Source organism: Podarcis raffonei, chromosome 12, assembly GCF_027172205.1.
Source record: "Podarcis raffonei isolate rPodRaf1 chromosome 12, rPodRaf1.pri, whole genome shotgun sequence".
Taxonomy (NCBI): Eukaryota; Metazoa; Chordata; class Lepidosauria; order Squamata; family Lacertidae; genus Podarcis; species Podarcis raffonei.
This window is the reverse complement of record NC_070613.1, coordinates 10657924-10677153: the sequence shown is the minus strand read 5'-3', so window position 1 is coordinate 10677153 and position 19230 is coordinate 10657924. Positions and strand designations below refer to the sequence as shown.

Genomic DNA, 19230 nt, shown 5'->3' with positions numbered 1-19230 from the left:
GCACATGTCACAGATATCACAGAAGAAGAAAAAGTGCTTTTAAAATAAGAGAGAAGAAGGGAAGGAGGCTTCTGTTTTGTTATGTGTAACTTTTCATCCCTGACATTTTAATGATTTTTTCCCACCCCACTTAAGACTGTGGGTCTTTATATCTCCACTCCCTAAGGCCCTCACAAATGTGCCAAAAAGGTTCATACTAGAACTTTCACCACCATGCTAGTTTGCAGTGACTAGGGGAAAAAAATGCATCATGCATTTTTACTAAAGTAATACAAATATCCACTATGGTCTATGGACACACTCAAATGTAACTTCAAACTATGGTTTGCTGTTAGGAGAACATGCCTTGGATTTTCTCCTTTGCCCCCTCCTCTGGGATGAGAAGCCAAAGTCTTGTCACAATGCATTATTGTAATATATGAATGCAGCCTATGTGTACACACATCAAAGATTCATTTATACACATAAAACCAAAAAACCTTCAAAATGAAACATCAGTACTGACTCTCAGGAGCAGATGATGAAAATAAAACAACTGGTCTGGATGCAAAGTAGAACTGTGCTTCCAATTTATATTTCTTACAAAATAACATTTCCATGAATTGAAAAATCATATTACAAGTCATTAATTTATTTCAGTGATGCAGAAAAGCATATGTGCTTTCTGACATGCAGCTGAGAAAACGAAGTGGGGAAAATAGGAAACGTATATATTTACATATCAACTATATTTAATCTTGAGAGGGCAGGAAAAAAAAGAGGATCAACTCCAGATTTTAGAAAGTGCAGGGGGGTGGGAATCATTTGTTTCAATAAAGAATTAACAAAGCAGTATATGTCAATCATTCTTATTAATACTGAATTCCAGTTCATGAAAATAAGACATTTCTAGAAATAGTATCACTATCACCACTTTATAAAAATGCATTTCATAGTTACATCTACACCTGAACAAAATTAGCAGGGCATTTAGAGAACCACTGTGGGCTTGTTTACATGGTCCAGGGATCACAGATTAACAAAGACATAATAAGAACCCTTCAACCTGATCAAACCAAAGGTGCAGCTAGTCAATCATTATTTTTCTAACAGGAGCCAAATCCGCATTATTGTTCTGCTGCTTTTTCATTATTATATTATAGTAAAGGCACGTGAACTTATGAACCATTGCGGGGCTAAAAGATTTTCTACACAATGAACCTTCAAAATGCATTTTCATATAAGTCTGAACACTGAGTAGTCCAAAATAGGTTTTAAGCAATCATTCCTTAACAAGCACATCAAAGGTATTTGGTAAAATATTAGAAAGTGTTCACAGTTAACTCCCCCATTGCAGGGCCAGCTGAATCCAATAAGCAGAGACCATTGTTTGATTGCCTGAACTCTGTCCATTGGTTTAACTTTTGTTTCTTGCCAGCAAACCACAGTCTCCTGTTGTGCTTTGTTGTTGGCTGGCAAACCTTGGCTTGCTTTAACTATAGTGTCATATTTGAACCCATGGAAGGGCACGAGGCAAGAGCAGCTGGAAAATGAACCAAGCTTTGGAGAAACAAGCCGTGTTTGTTTGACCGTCTGTGGGAAAAGTCTTGGTTTTTTAAAACAAATCATGGGTTAGCATTATACATTGTGGAGGCTGATAGAGGCAGGAGAATTTCAACGTCTCCCGTCTAAGATCTGAGGTTGGTAGATATTGTGTCCTGTTGTTTCCTGGGTTACAGCCTTCATTTCTCTCATTCCACAGAAGTGAGTTGAGTGAAAGTCCCTTTTATTTAGAACAGAGAAGTTAGGATTAATTCAAAACCCCCTGAGAAGACCAAAGTTGCTCTTTGGATACAAATTCAAATATGTGCATGTGTGGACAACTCTGATCTAATTCAAAAGGTGCGGGGAGTGGATAAACAACTAAAGAATACCCAAATGTGAACTAGCCCCTTGGCACAGGAGATGGTGGCAAAAGAATATTTTAGCCAAACGTTTAAAATAGCATGAGCTGTCCCACCCCTATATTTGAGCAGTTTTTCCTTTCCCACTCAGGGTAACACTTGTGTAAGCTGGGATATACATGGCTACAGCCACAGCAATTCCTGTAACCACAGGTGTTGGAATCCGATCACAGTTGCACATGTGACCAGAAGGAACATGCAGCTGCTTCTGTGTAGGGGACTGTGCGTAGCAAGACTTGGTTTCCTTCCTTAATGAGATGCTCTCACTGTGAAACATACAATCCAAGTCTTCTTGCAGCTTCAGAGATCTTGTGAGTTTTCTTCTGAGGGAAAGGGTAATAGGGTAGCTTACTTGATGTCGGTGCCAATTTTGAGACTGAAATGTGAGCGTGTGTCCAAGCTGGTGAAGTAACTGAGGTCAAATGTGAATAAGAACTGTCTGTCGTTTCAGCAGGGCTCGAATTTTCCTGTTCGCTGAGTATTCCAGCAGATTGTTCACTTCCTTTTAATAATTCTTCGCATGTCATCACTCTCTCCTTCTGAGACAGTATTTCACTGTCAGCGCTAACCTGTTCATTGCTTTTTTGGACAGCACCCAAAGGAACTTCCTGGTGTTCTCCATGTGCAAGGCGGTGGATCTCTAGATGTATCCGCCAAGGTGAACTGTCTTGTATATTTTCACTGCAGGGCAATTCAAGGCTAACCTCTTTGACAGGAGCACGCTCTTTAAATGCTTTTGCTTTCCTCATTTTCTTGTTAATTAAAACAGCGCTGACCATCGATTCCCCTGGGACTGTCTCATTCTCACCTGTGAAGAAAAAATATGTTTGCATATTACACGTGGCAAAGTAGTACAAGCTTGATGGGATTGTTCACATTTGGGGTGTTGCAAATATAGGTAGAAAGGAGCAAGAGACTCCCCCTCACTCCAGATCAGCAACCACAAAAATCTGTTGTTGCAATCTGATAAATGATCTTAACACATCCCAGAAAGATTGGCTGCCTTACCATAATCTAATCACAAATGAATCACACGTAGAAAATAAATGCAAGATTGGGCAAGTTAGGTCCCACTAGCTAGTTTTCTCTTTAGGTCAGATTTGAAGAACCTCCAGCTTGTGTGGGCCAACGTTGCCCTGCAAAGGCATTTCCCCAAACCATATCTGCCTCTCATTCAGCCAGAGTCACTGAGTGATGTTGGCCAATGGGCTGGGGTGGAATTCAGTTCTGTGTTGTCTGTGCCCATCAGTTCCCCACAGGGAACTGGTGTGCCATCGAAGCAGCAGGATTTGACTCTTACTCATCAACTGGTAAGTAGAAAACTAGAGCCCTCATCAATAGACACAGGAGCCAACACCTAGGGATCGAGGTCCTTCCCCCCACCATTTGAGCCCCTCTCATTGATGGACATTGCCATTCAAATAGAGCTGCTGCATGGTCCTTTACCAGCCTGTTTCCTGCAAGAAGGTACCCCTGACAGTTAAGTCCAGTCGCAAACGACTCTGGGGTTGCGGTGGTCATCTCGCTTTACTGGCCGGGGTAGCCGACGTTTGTCTGCAGACAGTTTTTCTGGGTCATGTGGTGAAACCAGAGCAGTGCACGGAAACGCTGTTTACCTTCCCGCCAGAGCGGCACCTATTTATCTACTTGCACACTGATGTGCTTTCGAACTTCTAGGTTGGCAGGAGGTGGGACCAAACAACGGGAGCTCACAGGGATTCGATCCACCGACCTTCCGATCGGCAAGCCCAAGGCTCAGTAGTTTACACCACAGTGCCACACGTGTCCCTTCCTGCAAGGAACCTCCTGGTAAAATAAATTCCACTCACATGAGTCAACTTTGATGTGATCGTGCCATCAGAAACCCTCACCTCTCAAAGGTGGCCTATGGTGTAAGGGGGTAGATAGATATCTGGCCTGCTGGACCTCTGGACCCACCCCTTATCTAGGTCAAACAATATGTATTCATATTTCCTCCCAGAACTCTTAAGTAGTGAGTGGAAACAAGGCGAGTTATCAAGGTTGCCATAGAAAATTTGTGTAGTGGCAAGGAGTATAGTCCAGAAAATTCTTGACATTTTAATTGGACAAACAACTTTTTTTTGGCAAAACAATTAACTACAGTAAGTTTTATAGCATGATTCACCAACTTTGGGGGTCCGGTGTGCATGCCACAAAATGGCTGCCACGGTGACATGGCATAACACATAATGGTTGCCCTATCTAGAAGGAGAGACTTCTCCTCTGTTCTGAACAGATGGGAGGACAGATGTCCAATCCTGGTATCCAATGGAATATGGTGATTTTTAAGGATACATGGGCACTATAGGAATCAGTGCAACCAACAACTGGGTAGAGAGAGTAAATACTATCTTGTGCAGTGTGGATTTTTGAGGTACATTTTCACAGGCACCATAGGAGGTATCAGATTGTTGCCTCCTGTTTACAGTGATCTTGTGTTATGACTAATTTTGCCACTTTCACATCTTGGTGGAGAGGGAAGGGCAGGAAAGGTGCATACACACAATAACTATTTACCTTGAAATTTTTATTATTGCTAAATTCTCAAGTAGAAACATTGTTCCCACATAAAAATGCCTCAGGTCAATTATTCTGCTTTTGTGCTTCTTTTTATTTTTTTTAAAAAACCCTTTTCACAATCTTTTGCCAATATAAATCTGAACATTTTGGTAAGCCTATCTTATTTTCTGGGACCAATTCCAAAGGGAGTGAACGCATCATCCCATTGGCAGGTGGGGAACTACCACAGCATACAATAACCACATTGTACCCAAATAGGCTATTGTTACACTTTCAAAAATGTGAGTGGAGCACCATCTTCTCAGTGCAACAAAATGTTTGGTTTGGTTTTTTTTGCAAGGTCCTCCCCTTTGCCTTTGATGAGAACCCTGATCAAAATACAGATTTTCTGACCTTTCTCCCTGATAGGGACATGTTGGGGAATAGGAAGAAGCTGGAAAAATAAATTACCTGCTTTAAAAAAAGAAAGAAGGAGAAGATGAATGGGCACACTGATTTAATATGTCTTATGCTTTTCATTGAGGGATTGATACACCTGCGAATAAAGAGGAATTCCCAAATTTTGTCATTCTGAGGGTGCTTCCACACACTAGCTGTTTTTTTCTGCAACTGACAGATAGGTTCATTCAGGCCTTCCTAGATAATCCAGATGATTGCAATGCAAAACTATGCATTCCAGTGTTTCCTGTTATCCTCCTATTAAAAACTTATTTTGCTACTTTTCTGATGCAATTGCAACGACAACCTGGCAAGGCACTATAGATAGCCGAGTGGTCTGCGAGTCAGTTGGTAATATGGCTGGTGAAGACCTGCCTTTCTGTGTTGCCACCATTGCCACTCCTCTACCTGTTAAATTCTTTCAGAAATGTTAGAATCTCACAGATTAGCTTCTCATCATTTCCCATTCCCTGCCAAGCAACTAGTTTTCACCTGCATGTTTACATTATACTGTAGAGTTCTCTCCTTTGATCTGCTTTTCCTTAGGCTAAGGAATTGTCCAACATTATATTCTAGGAGGCCTGAACAAATTGGTTAGGAAGGTTCACGGTGACATAATTTGATAACCAGTAATCCAGAGCAACATGTTTTCTCCTAGTTACATATTACCACCTAGGACCTGGCAAAGCTACATGTACTGTTTTCACATGATTGCCTTTCACAGTAACATTCAGTAAAACTTCAAGGTGAATCTTAACAGGCTGCTAGGTTCTTAAAGTAATTATATGCTCCCTACGCATGTTTACTCAGAAGTTCCTGTTGCGTTAAGAGGACTAACTCTCAAAAACGTATGCACTGGAGTGCAACCTAAAATGGTTACATACTGTTGTATTGTGTGTTGTGTAGATAGCAATGGATAGCATCTATGTAAATGCTATCTGACATAATTAACATTTTGTTCTAAGAAACATCATGCAAGCAAACTAATTTTTTATTAATTAAATTTGTTAGTCACTTTATCTTGCCCAAGACAACCCGTAGTGACTTTGTACTGGATCAAACACGGTTGGTCAAAAATAAGTTTGATCCCATTTTCCATGTTTCTTTGGAGGTAAGCCTGAAAAGAGTTTACCCTTAAGTTGTGTTTCAAATTCTCCTTACCAAACTTTTTTCCACATCAGCATTTCTTTTTGGCCATCATTTTACCTGGTTCAGTTAATTTAACAAAACATAAGAAATTACTTACATTGCTTATCTCACTTTCTGGGACTAACACAACAAGCAGAGGCTTGACAATCATATGTCAGGAGTGCTCTGATGGTGTTTCCTGCTTGGCAGGGGGTTGGACTCGATGGCCCTTGTGGTCTCTTCCAACTCTATGATTCTATGATTCTATGAATTCTCTATACAAAACAGCTCTAATCCGGAGAGGTTAGTCACTCCTGTTGTATCAGTGAGATTATCTCTTACGTTGAGTACTAGAGACATATCAGAGTAACAACTGCCTTCTATAGTTTAAAGAAACTGGGGGAACAGCCATTGGTGGTTCTTTGTCCCAATAACTCTTGGTACAACCTGAAATGTATTTTGCTCTTAAGACTAATTTACTTACCAGTTTCAGAGTGGGGCTTTTTCATCATGTTCAGCTTCCCCCCACCACCTCGCCCCTTTCCCTCTTTTGTCGTTTTTTTGCTAAACATCCTACCTGAACAAGAGTTCTGGAGAGCATAAAAGTTTGCTCACTATTTTCTAGCATTTTAGCTGATTCTAGTAAAGATAATACCCAGCTGTGGCTTTCTTTGTGGACTGAAGCTGAAATTTGTGCTATGACAAGACCCACATTTAATAAGTATAGTACAGAGCACATTTATCTAAAAGATAACATTTGGCTTTGCTAACTATTATGACTGTGCATAACAATGTGAAAACAATTCCCATAGGGAGTAGATGAATAAGGCTGTAAACTCGGCAAGCTTACCAGGAAGCAAGTCTCATTTAACAATGTGGGGCTTGCTTCTGAGTAAACATGCATAGGACTGGGCTGTCCATCTGTTACAGCAAACACAGTAAGAGTCTCATGGCACCTTAAAGATTAGCAGACTGTATAGCGTATGCCACAATACATCTGTTAATCTGTAAGGTACCTCGGATCTATTTCTTATGAAGACATTGTACTTAACTTTTCAAATGTGAGCATAAGCTTAGTGCAATTGTAAAAATCAATGAACATTTTCAAGGCTTTTTGTGGACCCCTTGTTTTTAAAGTTTTAGCCAACTCTAAAACTCACCTGTTTTAAACACAATAATGTGTGTCTGTAGTTTTTGCTTCTGTTTTAGACAGTCGTATTGCTCTTCAAGCATGCTTACGTCCATCTTGGTTGGCTGCCCGGAACAGTCTGAGGCTCGTTGCTTTGATAGATGAGTCACTAAGAAAATACCACCCATATATTTATAAGCCTTCACCATCTGTTCCCATAAGAAAGACAAAATCAGGCAAAAGCAGAGCATTTCCTTCATTGTGCTTGCCAAAAGGCAAAGGGTGTTGGTAACATCTGAAATAGTCACTCACGAGCCAGGCAATGGCTTTCTTGCATTGCTTGGATTCCCTTCAGTACCTGGTGCAGAGCTGATTTCAATCAACTGAAATATCAACTTTGCTTCAAATACATCCAGTGTGTCCTGAACCTCTGAAAGCAAAGTTAATGACAGGAACTGTTCAGCTGGAACCGGTGTTGACTTAAGTCCAAACATATGAAGCCTTGCCAAAACCCACAGTGAAATACAAAACCTCATTTAACACAGCCAAATGCACACAAAAGGCTAAAAGATGCTGGTTGATGTAGCAATTTTAATTTTAAAGCGACACAGTTATATGTTGGCAGCATGTCACTTTCGCTGTGATTATATATAATTTCCCCATATTTATTTTATAAGATTTGATTATTATTGTGGTAAACTCTGTGATAACTATTTTGCTGCTGCTCCCCCCCCCAACTATTATTATTTTATTCATCTCCTATTCCTAGATATTAAGATAAAAAAATGTAAAGGACATAGAGTTGCATAGAATTGGAAATTGTAATATGCAGCTTCTCAATTGTCCACAAGTACTGTACATTTCTGTTGTGGGGTATTGATTTCTGATTTGTACCAATTTCACCCTATCAATATTCCATAGAACGACACATTCATCTGTTTTCTACTCTTATCTGTTTTCTTCTTCTCTTGAGTACAGCTATGGAATGAAGTCTTTAGATGAAACTATAGCAAAGATTTGTTTTGTTTTTTAAAAAAACTTCCCACAGGAAAAATAATTGTTCTACATTAGGTGCATGAATCGAGCCCACTTGAGTGTTATCTAAAAAAAATAATAATGCAGGTGCACTCCTCCTTAGTGAGAAGTGATCCTCTTTCATTTAATCACTTCTCCAATACCCTTAACTTTTAAAATAAATATTTTAAAATAGCCGGTAACCAGAACTCCAAGACATGTATCATATTTCTTTGTGTCCCCTTCTTTGTTGTGATATTTTAAATAAATATTAGAGATAGCCCAGTGTTGAAAACTGAAACCAAATGTTCAGCTCAACAGTTACCCACAAATGATGAGAACAAAACACTCAGCTGCATCTTTGGAACTTTTGTCATTACATTTTGAAATATACTCGGAGTCCTGTAGTGATTTCATGCTCTTTATTGCAGCTTGTAAAACCGTGATGTAATTACCCCCCCCCCCCAAAACCTAAGGCTTTTATATACATTATTTATACGATGAGTCCCGTCTGATTGGCTGATTCTGCTTCCCTCCTGGAGCCTGATTGGTCTTTTCCTGCAGGCCAATCAGTTGTTGCATTCTACAATCCTACCAGCCTAATAGGCTGATTAACTTCCTCCTGGAGCCTGATTGGTCTTCTCCTGCAAGCCAATCAGTTGTTGCATTCTAGGATCCTACTTGCCTATTGTTCTAGGATCCAAGCTTAGTACATAACACATTTCTACCTCCACACCAAGTAAGGCTAGTAAAAGCTATGTGGAATAAAGAAGGAGCAGAAGTTCAGCTACTTCTCATTTGTTTGTCATAATTAATTGAGTCATCCCTGCATTACACCCGCATTCAACCTCATATTACACACAAAGAAGGGGTTCAAATGAGGATTGCAGGGTCTGGGTGTTTTTATATGAGGAGACACAGTCCTTGAAGTATTGTGATCCTGGACTGTTTAAGGCAGGCATCCCCAACCTGTGGCCCTCCAGATGTTTTGGCCTACAACTCCCATGATCCCTAGTTAACAGGACCAGTGGTCAGGGATGATGGGAATTTTAGTCCAAAACATCTGGAGGGCTGAAGGTTGGGGATGCCTGGTTTAAGGGTTTATATATTCAGAGGTCCTGACAGATCAATGTGCTTCAGAGTGATGGAAACACAGAAAAAATTGATGGTGCCTATGGAGGGGCAGCTCAATAAAATGAACACTAGGTTGAAAGCAGTTAATAAAACAGTCCTCCAGGGGAAAGTAATACCAAAGGAGATAGGAGGATGGGGGCATAGCCAGGCTGCTAGAAGAGACCTACCTGAGGCCACTGGAGGACTATTGTGCCCTTTTCACTTTTTGTAGAATGCAGCAAAAATTAGAAGTCTAATCTGAGTAGTATCTCACAAGCTGATTTTGATGAACTGTAAATAGTCTCCGAGTTATGCAGTAAGTGCACACTTTTAACACTTGTGTGTGTGTGTGTGTGTGTCAGTACTGCCTATCCTTGAGTGCTCCCAGAAAAAAAGCACTGTATAGAATTATGTAATTCCAGGTGGTTGTTTTGACCTTACGCCTGACATTTCATTTTTGGATCTTGGCGACATAAATAGTATATTCACAGTTTAACAAATACATTTTATTCTTTAACGCTACTTAACTTCAGTGTAGATCACTGTGAGAACTGTGCAAAACATGGAACAGTCCAGGGAAGATTCTGCCAAATAGTCCTTCTCAATGTGCAGAGTGGCTGCGATAGAAGAATTCAAATGAAGAAGGAACATTTCTGGATAGCCCTTAAAGTGGAAAACTTTCCCCATCCCAAACTGTTTCTTTGAACGATATAGCAGCTGGTCCTGCTTATTCCCTCTCCAAGGTGCCCCTATCCACTAAAGACGATTTGTATTGTAGAAGGCAAAACCAGCAGAAACTTTGATATCCCTGTGTGCCTTTACTGAATGTGAACCTCTGTGGAGGTGGATGGGAGTCAGCAATATGCACTCCTGTTCTGAAATGTGTGACTAGTACAAAAGAGAGGTGTACTGTACCTTCTGGATAACCCCCATAGGGGTAATACTTGCATTTGTTAATATAAATATTATTTTGGACTGTGGCTGCGTACAGATATCTTTAAAACACATTTGAAGCACATTTCTGCCCTCAAAGGTTCTGGGCACTGTAACTCACCACTTATTGAGTTACAATTCCTAGCATTGCTTAACAAACTGCAGTGCCCATAATTATTTGAGGGGGGAAATGTATATGCAGCCTGTGCATCATTGTTACTCAGCCCTGCCTATGCTATCTTTAGGAACAGGAAAGCAAAGGATGACATATTTAAACAGGGCACAGCCATGGATTCCCCAAGACATTTTGCTGCCTGAGGCAAATCTCCCCACATTCCACTTACAGAAACCAAGCAGTATGCCAGCTGAATCTTACTTCATCACCAGTGATTGGATAATATCCTCCACTCTGCCTAATAGTAGGGTTGGCTCTGAGTTCAGCAAAGGTGGTCAACTTTTGTCTATAAAATTAAAATAATTTATTAGGTATTAATTCAGGTATTTAAGTAAAAAAGTACTGTATATGAAACTGCTGTTCTGTATTATGGCCCAGTTAAGAGCAAAGCAAAAAGGCCTGACTTTTTATCGGGTAGCTTCTAATCAATGTCAACATTAATTTTCAAGCAGAGTTTGATAACGCTCACTTGCAAAAAGAAAAGACCTACTTAATCTACTGTTACTCTATTGCTAGTTTTAGGTATGTTCACAGTAGAAAACTGCTGAGTTATCTTCTTTAAGCCGGAGGACACTGCGGTCAAACTTTGGGGGTGTTAGCTTTCTGCCTGCCCTGCAAGACTTAGTGCAATACTTCTAAAGGTAAAGGTAAAGGGACCCCTGACCATTAGGCCCAGTCGTGACTGACTCTGGGGTTGCGGTGCTCATCTCGCTTTATTGGCCAAGGGAGCCAGCATACATGTGGCCAGCATGACCAAGCCGCTTCTGGCGAACCAGAGCAGCGCAGGGAAATGCCGTTTACCTTCCCGCCGGAGTGGTACCTATTTATCTACTTGCACTTTGACATGCTTTCGAACTGCTAGGTTGGCAGGAACAGGGATCGAGCAATGGGAGCTCACCCCGTCGCGGGAATTCAAACCGCCGACCTTCTGATCAGCAAGTCCTAGGCTCTGTGGTTTAACAGCGCCACCCGCGTCAAAGCAATTGTCAAGCTGCCTTCACACATCCATTGTTGGGTACCTTTTTCACTATGCTATTCTCAGTCTGGCCCAGCTGCTCAGTGTTAGGAGGAAAAGCTGTTCTTGTTTATTTTCTACATGCCATGCATGCATACATACTGCCATTTGGCTTGGGCCTCGGGTTCAAAGAGTGGCTCAGATTTAGATGCTTGTTAATTTGGGGTCATTCAATAAGTTTTTCAACTTGTTTTTATGTGCATCAAACCAAAACATGACCCACACTCTCTCTCCTTAGATCTGCGGGTATTTGGTAAAATACTTTTTTGTTAACCTTTTTCATATTAGAATTAAAAACTTCCACCAATATTAATAGAAATGATGCTACAAGATTAGACCATGACCAATGTGCTCGCAGACCAGCTGATTATAGAAACAAACAACTCAATTTTCTTTTGTGGGGGGGCACCTTTTTCTCTTTCCATGCATTTGTCTCTTTTTTTAATGGCTAAGAGAGCCTCAAAACCTGGCTTAGGCCTGTTGGTAACTGACCAGGAAAGAGATCTTGAGTTTGTGGGGGGATATCTCAATTAATATGTTGATGCAGTAGGAGGCAATTGTGAAGTCCATGCTAGAGATCATTAGGAAAGGGACTGAAAGGGCCACAATAAATGTGATAATGTGTACCCAAGGAAATCCTTGAGTGCGCTTCTAATAGAGAAGTTATGGTAACCTGTTGCTTTGTGAAACTGATGATTTTGCAAGTAGCTGCCCCCAATTGGGGCAGAAATACAGCCAATATGTGAATCACAAAGATAAAGTTGAAAGCTAGAACATAAGTTGCTACATGGCGCAAATGGCTACATGTAACACAGGTTCGCAACATGCATACTAACACAATGTAACAGAACACGGTGGGAATCAACACTGAATCAGCAAAATTGCCAGTGCTTATTGCACATGTGTATTAAACATGAAATGAGGTAATGATGTATGATTGGTGAAAATCGAAATGCTTTGTTTGAAACTTTATAAATACCACTGCCTGAACTACCGGGCATGTTGCAGTTTTGTGGAACGATCCCACTGTAACCTATTGCTTTGCAATAAACAATGTTGGACTCCTAACTCCTCACGTTTCTGAGTTTTTATTGGCTTAAACTTGGGAGATAAGCTATTTTTGGCTTACAACAAAACTGCCAGTTACAGATAGGTAGCCGTGTTGGTCTGCCATAGTCAAAACAAAAAAATATTTTCCTCCAGTAGCACCTTAAAGACCAACTAAGTTAGTTCTTGGTATGAGCTTTCGTGTGCATGCACACTTCTTCAGATACACTATGTATCTGAAAGTGTATCTTTCAGTGTATCTGAAGAAGTGTGCATGCACATGAAAGCTCATACCAAGAACTAACTTAGTTGGTCTTTAAGGTGCTACTGGAAGGAAAATATTTTTTTGTTTTAACAAAACTGCCAGTTCTGTATAATGGTGTTATGAAATTCTTTGGTGCAACCATACTTTGAACACTGTACTGTGTAGTTCAGAAAAAGAAAATCTTCCTCTTTCAATGTAATTTGATTTATTCTACTGTACATTAAAAAAATTAAAGTTGGTTCATTTAATTCTTTTTTTAAACAAATAAGTCTTAAATTCTTTTGAAATGACTAGCTTGGTTTCCATCTGCCTTTTTAAACACAAATTGTTATTTTTTAAATAAAAAAAATCCTTGTCGTCGTTAGCCATTATGAGTGAGGCATGGCAGCATATTGATATATTGAAACTGAGGCCAAAGTTTTGCTGGTTACACAACAACCAAGATCCATTATTTTTGAGGATGGAAATCCCTTCTTTTGAATCTGAATTCCAGCAGCCAAGCCATTGCCAGCCACCAGCCCCCTTTTTTGGGTCAGCCTCTTGTGACGATATGCTAGGCTTTTGTTTTTAACCTTGCGTTTTCCCCTTTCCTTTCCTTACTGTTTTACTGTTAATCTGAACGAGACCATAGTTTAATGTCATTTCCCGGTCTTGGCTGGGGAGGGCGGGGTATTATTATTATTAATAATAATAATAATAATAATAATAATAATAATTTCCTCTTAAGTGCCCTGACACCATTTATTTGCTGTGTGATTTGTATATTAAGTAAGAAGTGTGGGGATTGAAGTGCCGAGAAACCTGAGGAAAACAGCCGCCGAGAAGAGGCCGCTCACACCGGGCAACGAGGCCACCAAAACGCCGCTTCGACCCCCGGGCCTGGGCGAGCGAGCGAGCGAGCGAGAGGCGGGTCCTCCTTCACCGCCCCCGAAGGGGCCGCAGGGCGGGCGGGTTAATAACTACCAGGGCCCGGCGCTTGGGCACAGGAGAGAGGCCGGGCGAGCCGTTTCTGTGAGGCGGGCGCTGAGGCAAAAGAGCGGGCGCCGGGCCTGCCTCCCGCCAAGCGAAGACGACGGCGAGGCCCACTCGCCTCAGGCCGCCATGGCTGCGCCTGCCGAGCCCAGCTACTTGGGATGGGACTTCAGCACCCAGCAGGTACCCGCGGCAAAAAAATGGACGCGGCGGAGGAGGCGGAGCCGGGGCCTTCAGCCGCGGGGAAGGCAGAGCCTCCCCCTCCGCCCCCCCTCGCTTCGTGTCCCCGCGTCGCCTCAGGACGGCGGCGCGGGAAAAGTTTCCTCTCGCCCAGCGCTCGGTCCCCTCTCCAGCCCCACCTGGGAGGCCTGGTTCGAGTCAAGAAGGGGGGAGGGGGAAAGGAAGCAGGCGCTCTGCACATGCTCTGAGGAAATCCCCTGTCGTCATCGCAGGACTCGGGTACAGAGGAAGCCCCCGGGAGCCTCTCTGATGGGATGGGCAGAGGCGATGGTTCCTTCTCCGCCTCTAGGTCAGCCTTTCGCAAACGGGGGTCTTCAGTCGCTTTTGGACTACAACTCCCATCATGCCTAGCTGGCAGGACCAGCGGTCAGGGATGGTGGGAATTGTAGTCCGAAAGCAGATGGAGGCCCAAGTTTGGGAAGCCCTGGTATAGAGCCAAGCAGGCAGCAGTATTAGTATTAGTATGTCACTTTGTTTTGCCCTAGGCAGCCCAGAGCGACTTACAACCATAGCTGTCAACGTTTCCCTTTTTTAAAGGGAAATTCCCTTATTCCGAATAGGATTCCTCGCAAGAAAAGGGAAAAGTTGACAGCTATGCTTACAACCAAGCCAACATGTGATGATGACTGGTTTTATATGGTAAACCACCCTGTGATCCTCGGATGAAGGCATGGAATAATAATAATGACTGAAGATTTTAAGTGTTGGAGAGTGTTAAGATTTGCCAGCATGCATCCGCCCCTCTGCAAGTGTCCACAAAATCAAATAAAGGCATGTTTGTTTTAAATTCTGGATCTGAGGGACTTTTCACACCTTACATAGAGGCAGGGCTGAGTGTACCCTTGAAGCAGGAAGTTGCAGCCAGTCCAGGCACAGAGATGTTTGCAAACGTGTGCTAGATACATTCATGCTTTGCATGTTCTGTTGCTGAAGTACTGGGAATCACAGGTGGGGAGAGCATTGGTGCAGTAAGGTGCTGCTTTTGGACTTCCCATTGCAGCAACAGGTTGGCTGCTGTGAGAACAGGATGGGCGTAGCCAGGATTTTTTGGGGGGTAGGTTTTTTTTTTGGGGGGGCAAGCTTTTGTTTGGGGGGGCAGAACTTCAGATTCGTATTGATTTTGAATTGATGGATGGGGGGGCAGGTGCCCCCACCCCAGCTATGCCCATGGACTTTGGCCTAATCTAGCAGCCAGACTCTTAGAATATTCTTAAATGAATAGGAGCTACAGTGCACATAAATGTGGCTTGCTTAGGAAAACTTGCCAATGGATTTCACCTTTTGCCTTTTTTCAGCTGAGCTGTGGAATATAGGTCTTTCTAGAACTGTTGAGTTTCAAATTCACAATGATTCCCCCCTTCCTTCTCCCTTGGTTTTTATGATGTGGCACTACATCTCACAGTTCTGATAAAATCCTTTGGCAAACTGGAGAAATTCAGCCCCTTAGCACAGGCTTCAGCAATTGTACCTGGAAGCAAAGTCTACTTGCACTTCCTGAGTTCCAGCATATTTAAATGAGAAATCAAAGGTTAACCTACGAAGTTTAGTTAGTCATTACCTGCAGATTTTTGTTTTTAAAAATACTGTAACTTTCCTATAGCCCCAACCAAACTGATGAAGTGGGAGTTCATATTACTAGATAGCATTTTCATTTAGACACTGCCGTTACACTTTTTAGAAAACATTTAAACACTCCTTTCTCTCTAAAGATCATAAATAGCAAATGAGAAAGAAGGGTCTTAGCTCCTTTCAAGGGGTGGTAGGTGCAGACGGCTGGAGCCCAATGGTTAGAAATAAGGACAGCTTGCTTGTACAAAGCAATAATTACTAATTCATTCAAGATGCTGTCAACAGAGAACCAGCATGGTTCAGTGGTTAGATACACTAGGATTTGGGAGGTAAAGGTAAAGGGACCCCTGACCATTAGGTCCAGTCGTAACCGACTCTGGGGTTGCAGCACTCATCTTGCTTTATTGGCTGAGGGAGCCGGTGTGCAGCTTCCGGGTCATGTGGCCAGCATGACTAAGCCGCTTCTGGCGAACCAGAGCAGTGCACGGAAACGCCGTTTACCTTCCCGCCAGAGCGGTACCTATTTATCTACTTGCACTTTGACGTGCTTTCGAACTGCAAGGTTGGCAGGAGCTGGGACCGAGCAATGGGAGCTCACCCCGTCGCGGGGATTCGAACTGCCAACCTTCTGATCTGCAAGTCCTAGGCTCTGTGGTTTAACCCACAGCGCCACCCACGTCAGGACTTGGGAGACTAGGGTTCAAATCCCCACTCAGCTATGAAGCTCACTTGGTGACCTTGGGCTAATCATGCAACCTAAGCTACCTCACAGGGTTGTTGTGATGATAAAATAGGGAGATCATGTATGTCACCTTGAGCTCTTTGGAGTAAAGGTGGCATTTGTTGTTGTTTAGTCATTTAGTCGTGTCCAACTCTTCATGACCCCATGGACCAGAGCACACCAGGCACTCCTGTCTTCCACTGCCTCCTGCAGTTTGGTCAAACTCATGCTGGTAGCTTCGAGAACACTGTCCAACCATCTTGTCCTCTGTCGTCCCCTTCTCCTTGTACCCTCCATCTTTCCCAACATCAGGGTCTTCTCTAGGGAGTCTTCTCATGAGGTGGCCAAAGTATTGGAGCCTCAGCTTCAGGATCTGTCCTTCCAGTGAGCACCCAGGGCTGATTTCCTTCAGAATGGAGAGGTTTGATCTTCTTGCAGTCCAGGGGACTCTCAAGAGTCTCCTCCAGCACCATAATTCAAAAGCACCAGTTCTTCGGCGATCAGCCTTCTTTATGGAACAGGTCTCCCTCCAGATAGAAGTGGCATAGAAATGCAGTTATAAGTAACATAAAGTAAACAGTCTTTGCCAACCTGGTGCTCTCCAGATGTTTTGGACTACAAACAGCTTGATGGGAGTTGAAATCCAAAATACGTTGAGGGCACCAGCTTTGGGAAGGCTGAGCTAAGGTGATATAGGGTCAGAACTGAAGCAATCTTCCTTCCATCGCAACTCTCTAATAAATTGATGGGATGAGTGGAAGCGAGGTTTTTATGAATGCAAAGATCTATACAAAACAAGATTGTAAAAAGCAATACTGTAGTGAAAGGAAAGAAGGGGCCAATGGTGAAGGAAGAAGGGCAGGGGCACTCATGGGAAAACACGAAGCATTTTTCTGAACTAATCATGGGAATTTCAGTACTTCCTTAGTGAAACTCTAATTTGCTCCCAGGAAGTGGAGCACTAATCAAGGATCATCAGTTTCTTGAGATGGGATGAAGTGCAGAATGAGCTAGCTACTTGCTATTTTAGGTGACTGATCACACAGAAATTATCGATTCTTCCAAATGGAGGCATGCATTTTAGAATCAATGACACCAGTGGATATAATTAATTCTAGAAGGCACACCACTATTTGGAAGATACCTGTAGGTATTGCATTTGAACCGTATTGCATTTGAAATTGTTGTTATATCTATGTAATTGTTTTTACTGGTTTTTTTGCATATGTAATTGTTTTTACTTCTTGTATAAATGATTGTTTAACCGTTTCTATATACAATTGTTTTATACATGTTTTTATCATACAGTACTTTGAGATGCTTCATAGGAAGCAAATCCTAATGAAATAAATAACAGCAGCAGCAACATTTTCTTTTCTCCAGCTGAAAGTAATTGCTGTAGATGAACAACTGCGAGTCATCCATGAGGACAGTGTCAATTTTGACAAAGATCTTCCAGAATTTGGGTATGTTTCGTCACTTGTGCTTAATTTGGTCTAAACCTGCATTGGCATTAAAATTCCCTCTGCATCTGGAGTACTTGCGGTTGGGCAGATCCTGTTCAAGGATCATAGTGCTTAAAAGTATTCTTATGCTGTGCTTAAAAGTATTCTTTTAGTAACACTGCACTATCTTAGGTTTTCTATTTGCATTCTTCTGACAATTAGGATTTTTAAGGGTAACTGTCCTAGCTGTGTACAAGAGAGTACTTGTGTGTTATTTGGGAAAATGCAAAGTGAAGTAATGAATTAGCTTTATTCACCTAGGCATTGTTTTTCCTGCAGCACTCAAGGTGGTGTCCATGTTCACAGTGACAGACTGACCGTGACTTCTCCTGTATTAATGTGGGTGAAGGTAAGTGATGCTTGAGTAATGTCACCAGTGCCTGGAGAGGAAGGCCGGTGGGTTCCTGCAATTGGCTCCAATCCTCTCCCTTCTCCCCATTTGCCCTCCTGTCTTTTGCCCTATATGATTACCTTTTTCAAAACGACACGTTGCCTGTTTGCTCAGGTTTATGTAAATAGAGGCCTAGCAAAATCTCTGTGCCAACAAGGAAGATGCAATGATCTAGAATTACCTCTAACTATGGTTGACTCTATTCTGTGCTGAGGATGACATAATTCATTTTTCACTTAGAATATCCGGGTTCAGGTCATTACTCAGCAATGAAGTACATTTGGTGGTCTTGAGTAAATTGTAAGAGCTGCTGCATGGGGCTCAAATGGTTTTGGAAATATATTTACTGCACTTCTGAATCTTACAGTATGATGGTTCTCTGTTGATCTGCTATATCTCTACTATTACTTACTAGAGTTGGGAATCAGACCAGTATTAGCAGTGGCCTTGTGGTGTAAAGGCACCGTATTTTTCGCTCTATAGGACGCACCGGACCATAGGACGCACCGGACCATAGGAGGGGGAGAACAGGGAATTTTTTTTTCTTGTTCTCCCCCTCTAAAAGGTGTGTTCACCCGAAGCCTCCGGAGCCCAGCGGGAGTTCCCGCTGGGCTCCGGAGGCTATGGGTTCCTTTCGACCTGCTATTTGGGGCTGGTGGCGTGGAAGCGCTGTTTCCCCCCACCCCCAGCCCCAAAGACCAGGTCGGGGAGCAGAGGGAAGGCGGCGCTCCGCCTTCCCGCTGCCCCCCGAGCTTGTGGGGCTGGCAGTGGGGCTGCTTTCCCCCACCGCTAGCCTCCAAACCAGGTCGGGGAGCAGTGCAGAGGCAAATACGGTGAAAGCACCCCGCTGCCCTGCGGAGGCTTTGCGCAGCTGTCCGCAAGCTAGAACAGCGAGACAGAGCGCTCCGCAGCGCTCCGTCTCACTGTTCTGGCTTTGGGCTTAGCCGCGCAGCCTGTATTCGCTCTATAGGATGCACACACATTTCCCCTTAATTTTTGGAGGGGAAAAAGTGCGTCCTATAGAGTGAAAAATACGTTAGTTTTCTGCTGTGACAGCTTTTTACTTCTGGAAATACTTTCCATATTCTTGC

At 42.6% G+C, this 19230-nt stretch overlaps 2 protein-coding genes across 13 annotated transcripts in view; one reads left to right on the top strand and one right to left on the bottom strand.

Moving 5' to 3' along the window:
• Positions 1 to 1237: 1237 nt before the first annotated feature.
• Positions 1238 to 14267, bottom strand: C12H9orf152 (chromosome 12 C9orf152 homolog). 7 transcript variants are annotated; one of them, XM_053410141.1, is made up of 5 exons: positions 14073 to 14267; positions 10584 to 10700; positions 9825 to 9923; positions 7211 to 7379; positions 1238 to 2751 (listed from the first exon to the last, which is right to left on the bottom strand). In XM_053410141.1, exons 4-5 carry the CDS (start codon positions 7365 to 7367, stop codon positions 2207 to 2209), a joined length of 702 nt encoding a protein of 233 aa, XP_053266116.1. In that variant the 5' UTR covers positions 7368 to 7379; positions 9825 to 9923; positions 10584 to 10700; positions 14073 to 14267; the 3' UTR covers positions 1238 to 2206. The 7 variants fall into 7 exon arrangements, with proteins under 7 accessions (XP_053266116.1, XP_053266115.1, XP_053266118.1 ...); XM_053410140.1 differs by having other exon boundaries at positions 10616 to 10700; XM_053410143.1 differs by having other exon boundaries at positions 14133 to 14266.
• XYLB (xylulokinase) overlaps positions 13794 to 19230 on the top strand; it is a 126859-nt gene continuing 121422 nt past the window's right edge. For 5 of the 6 annotated variants that reach the window (XR_008332951.1, XM_053410126.1, XM_053410127.1 and 2 more), the window contains exons 1-3: positions 13794 to 13896; positions 17627 to 17709; positions 18028 to 18097. Coding sequence is in view for 4 of the 6 variants with exons in the window: in XM_053410126.1 (XP_053266101.1) it covers positions 13843 to 13896; positions 17627 to 17709; positions 18028 to 18097 (207 nt within the window). In the remaining 2 variants the exon portion in view is untranslated. Of the gene's footprint in view, positions 13897 to 17626; positions 17710 to 18027; positions 18098 to 19230 lie in introns of those variants that run through there. The other variant, XM_053410129.1, reaches the window with a different exon arrangement.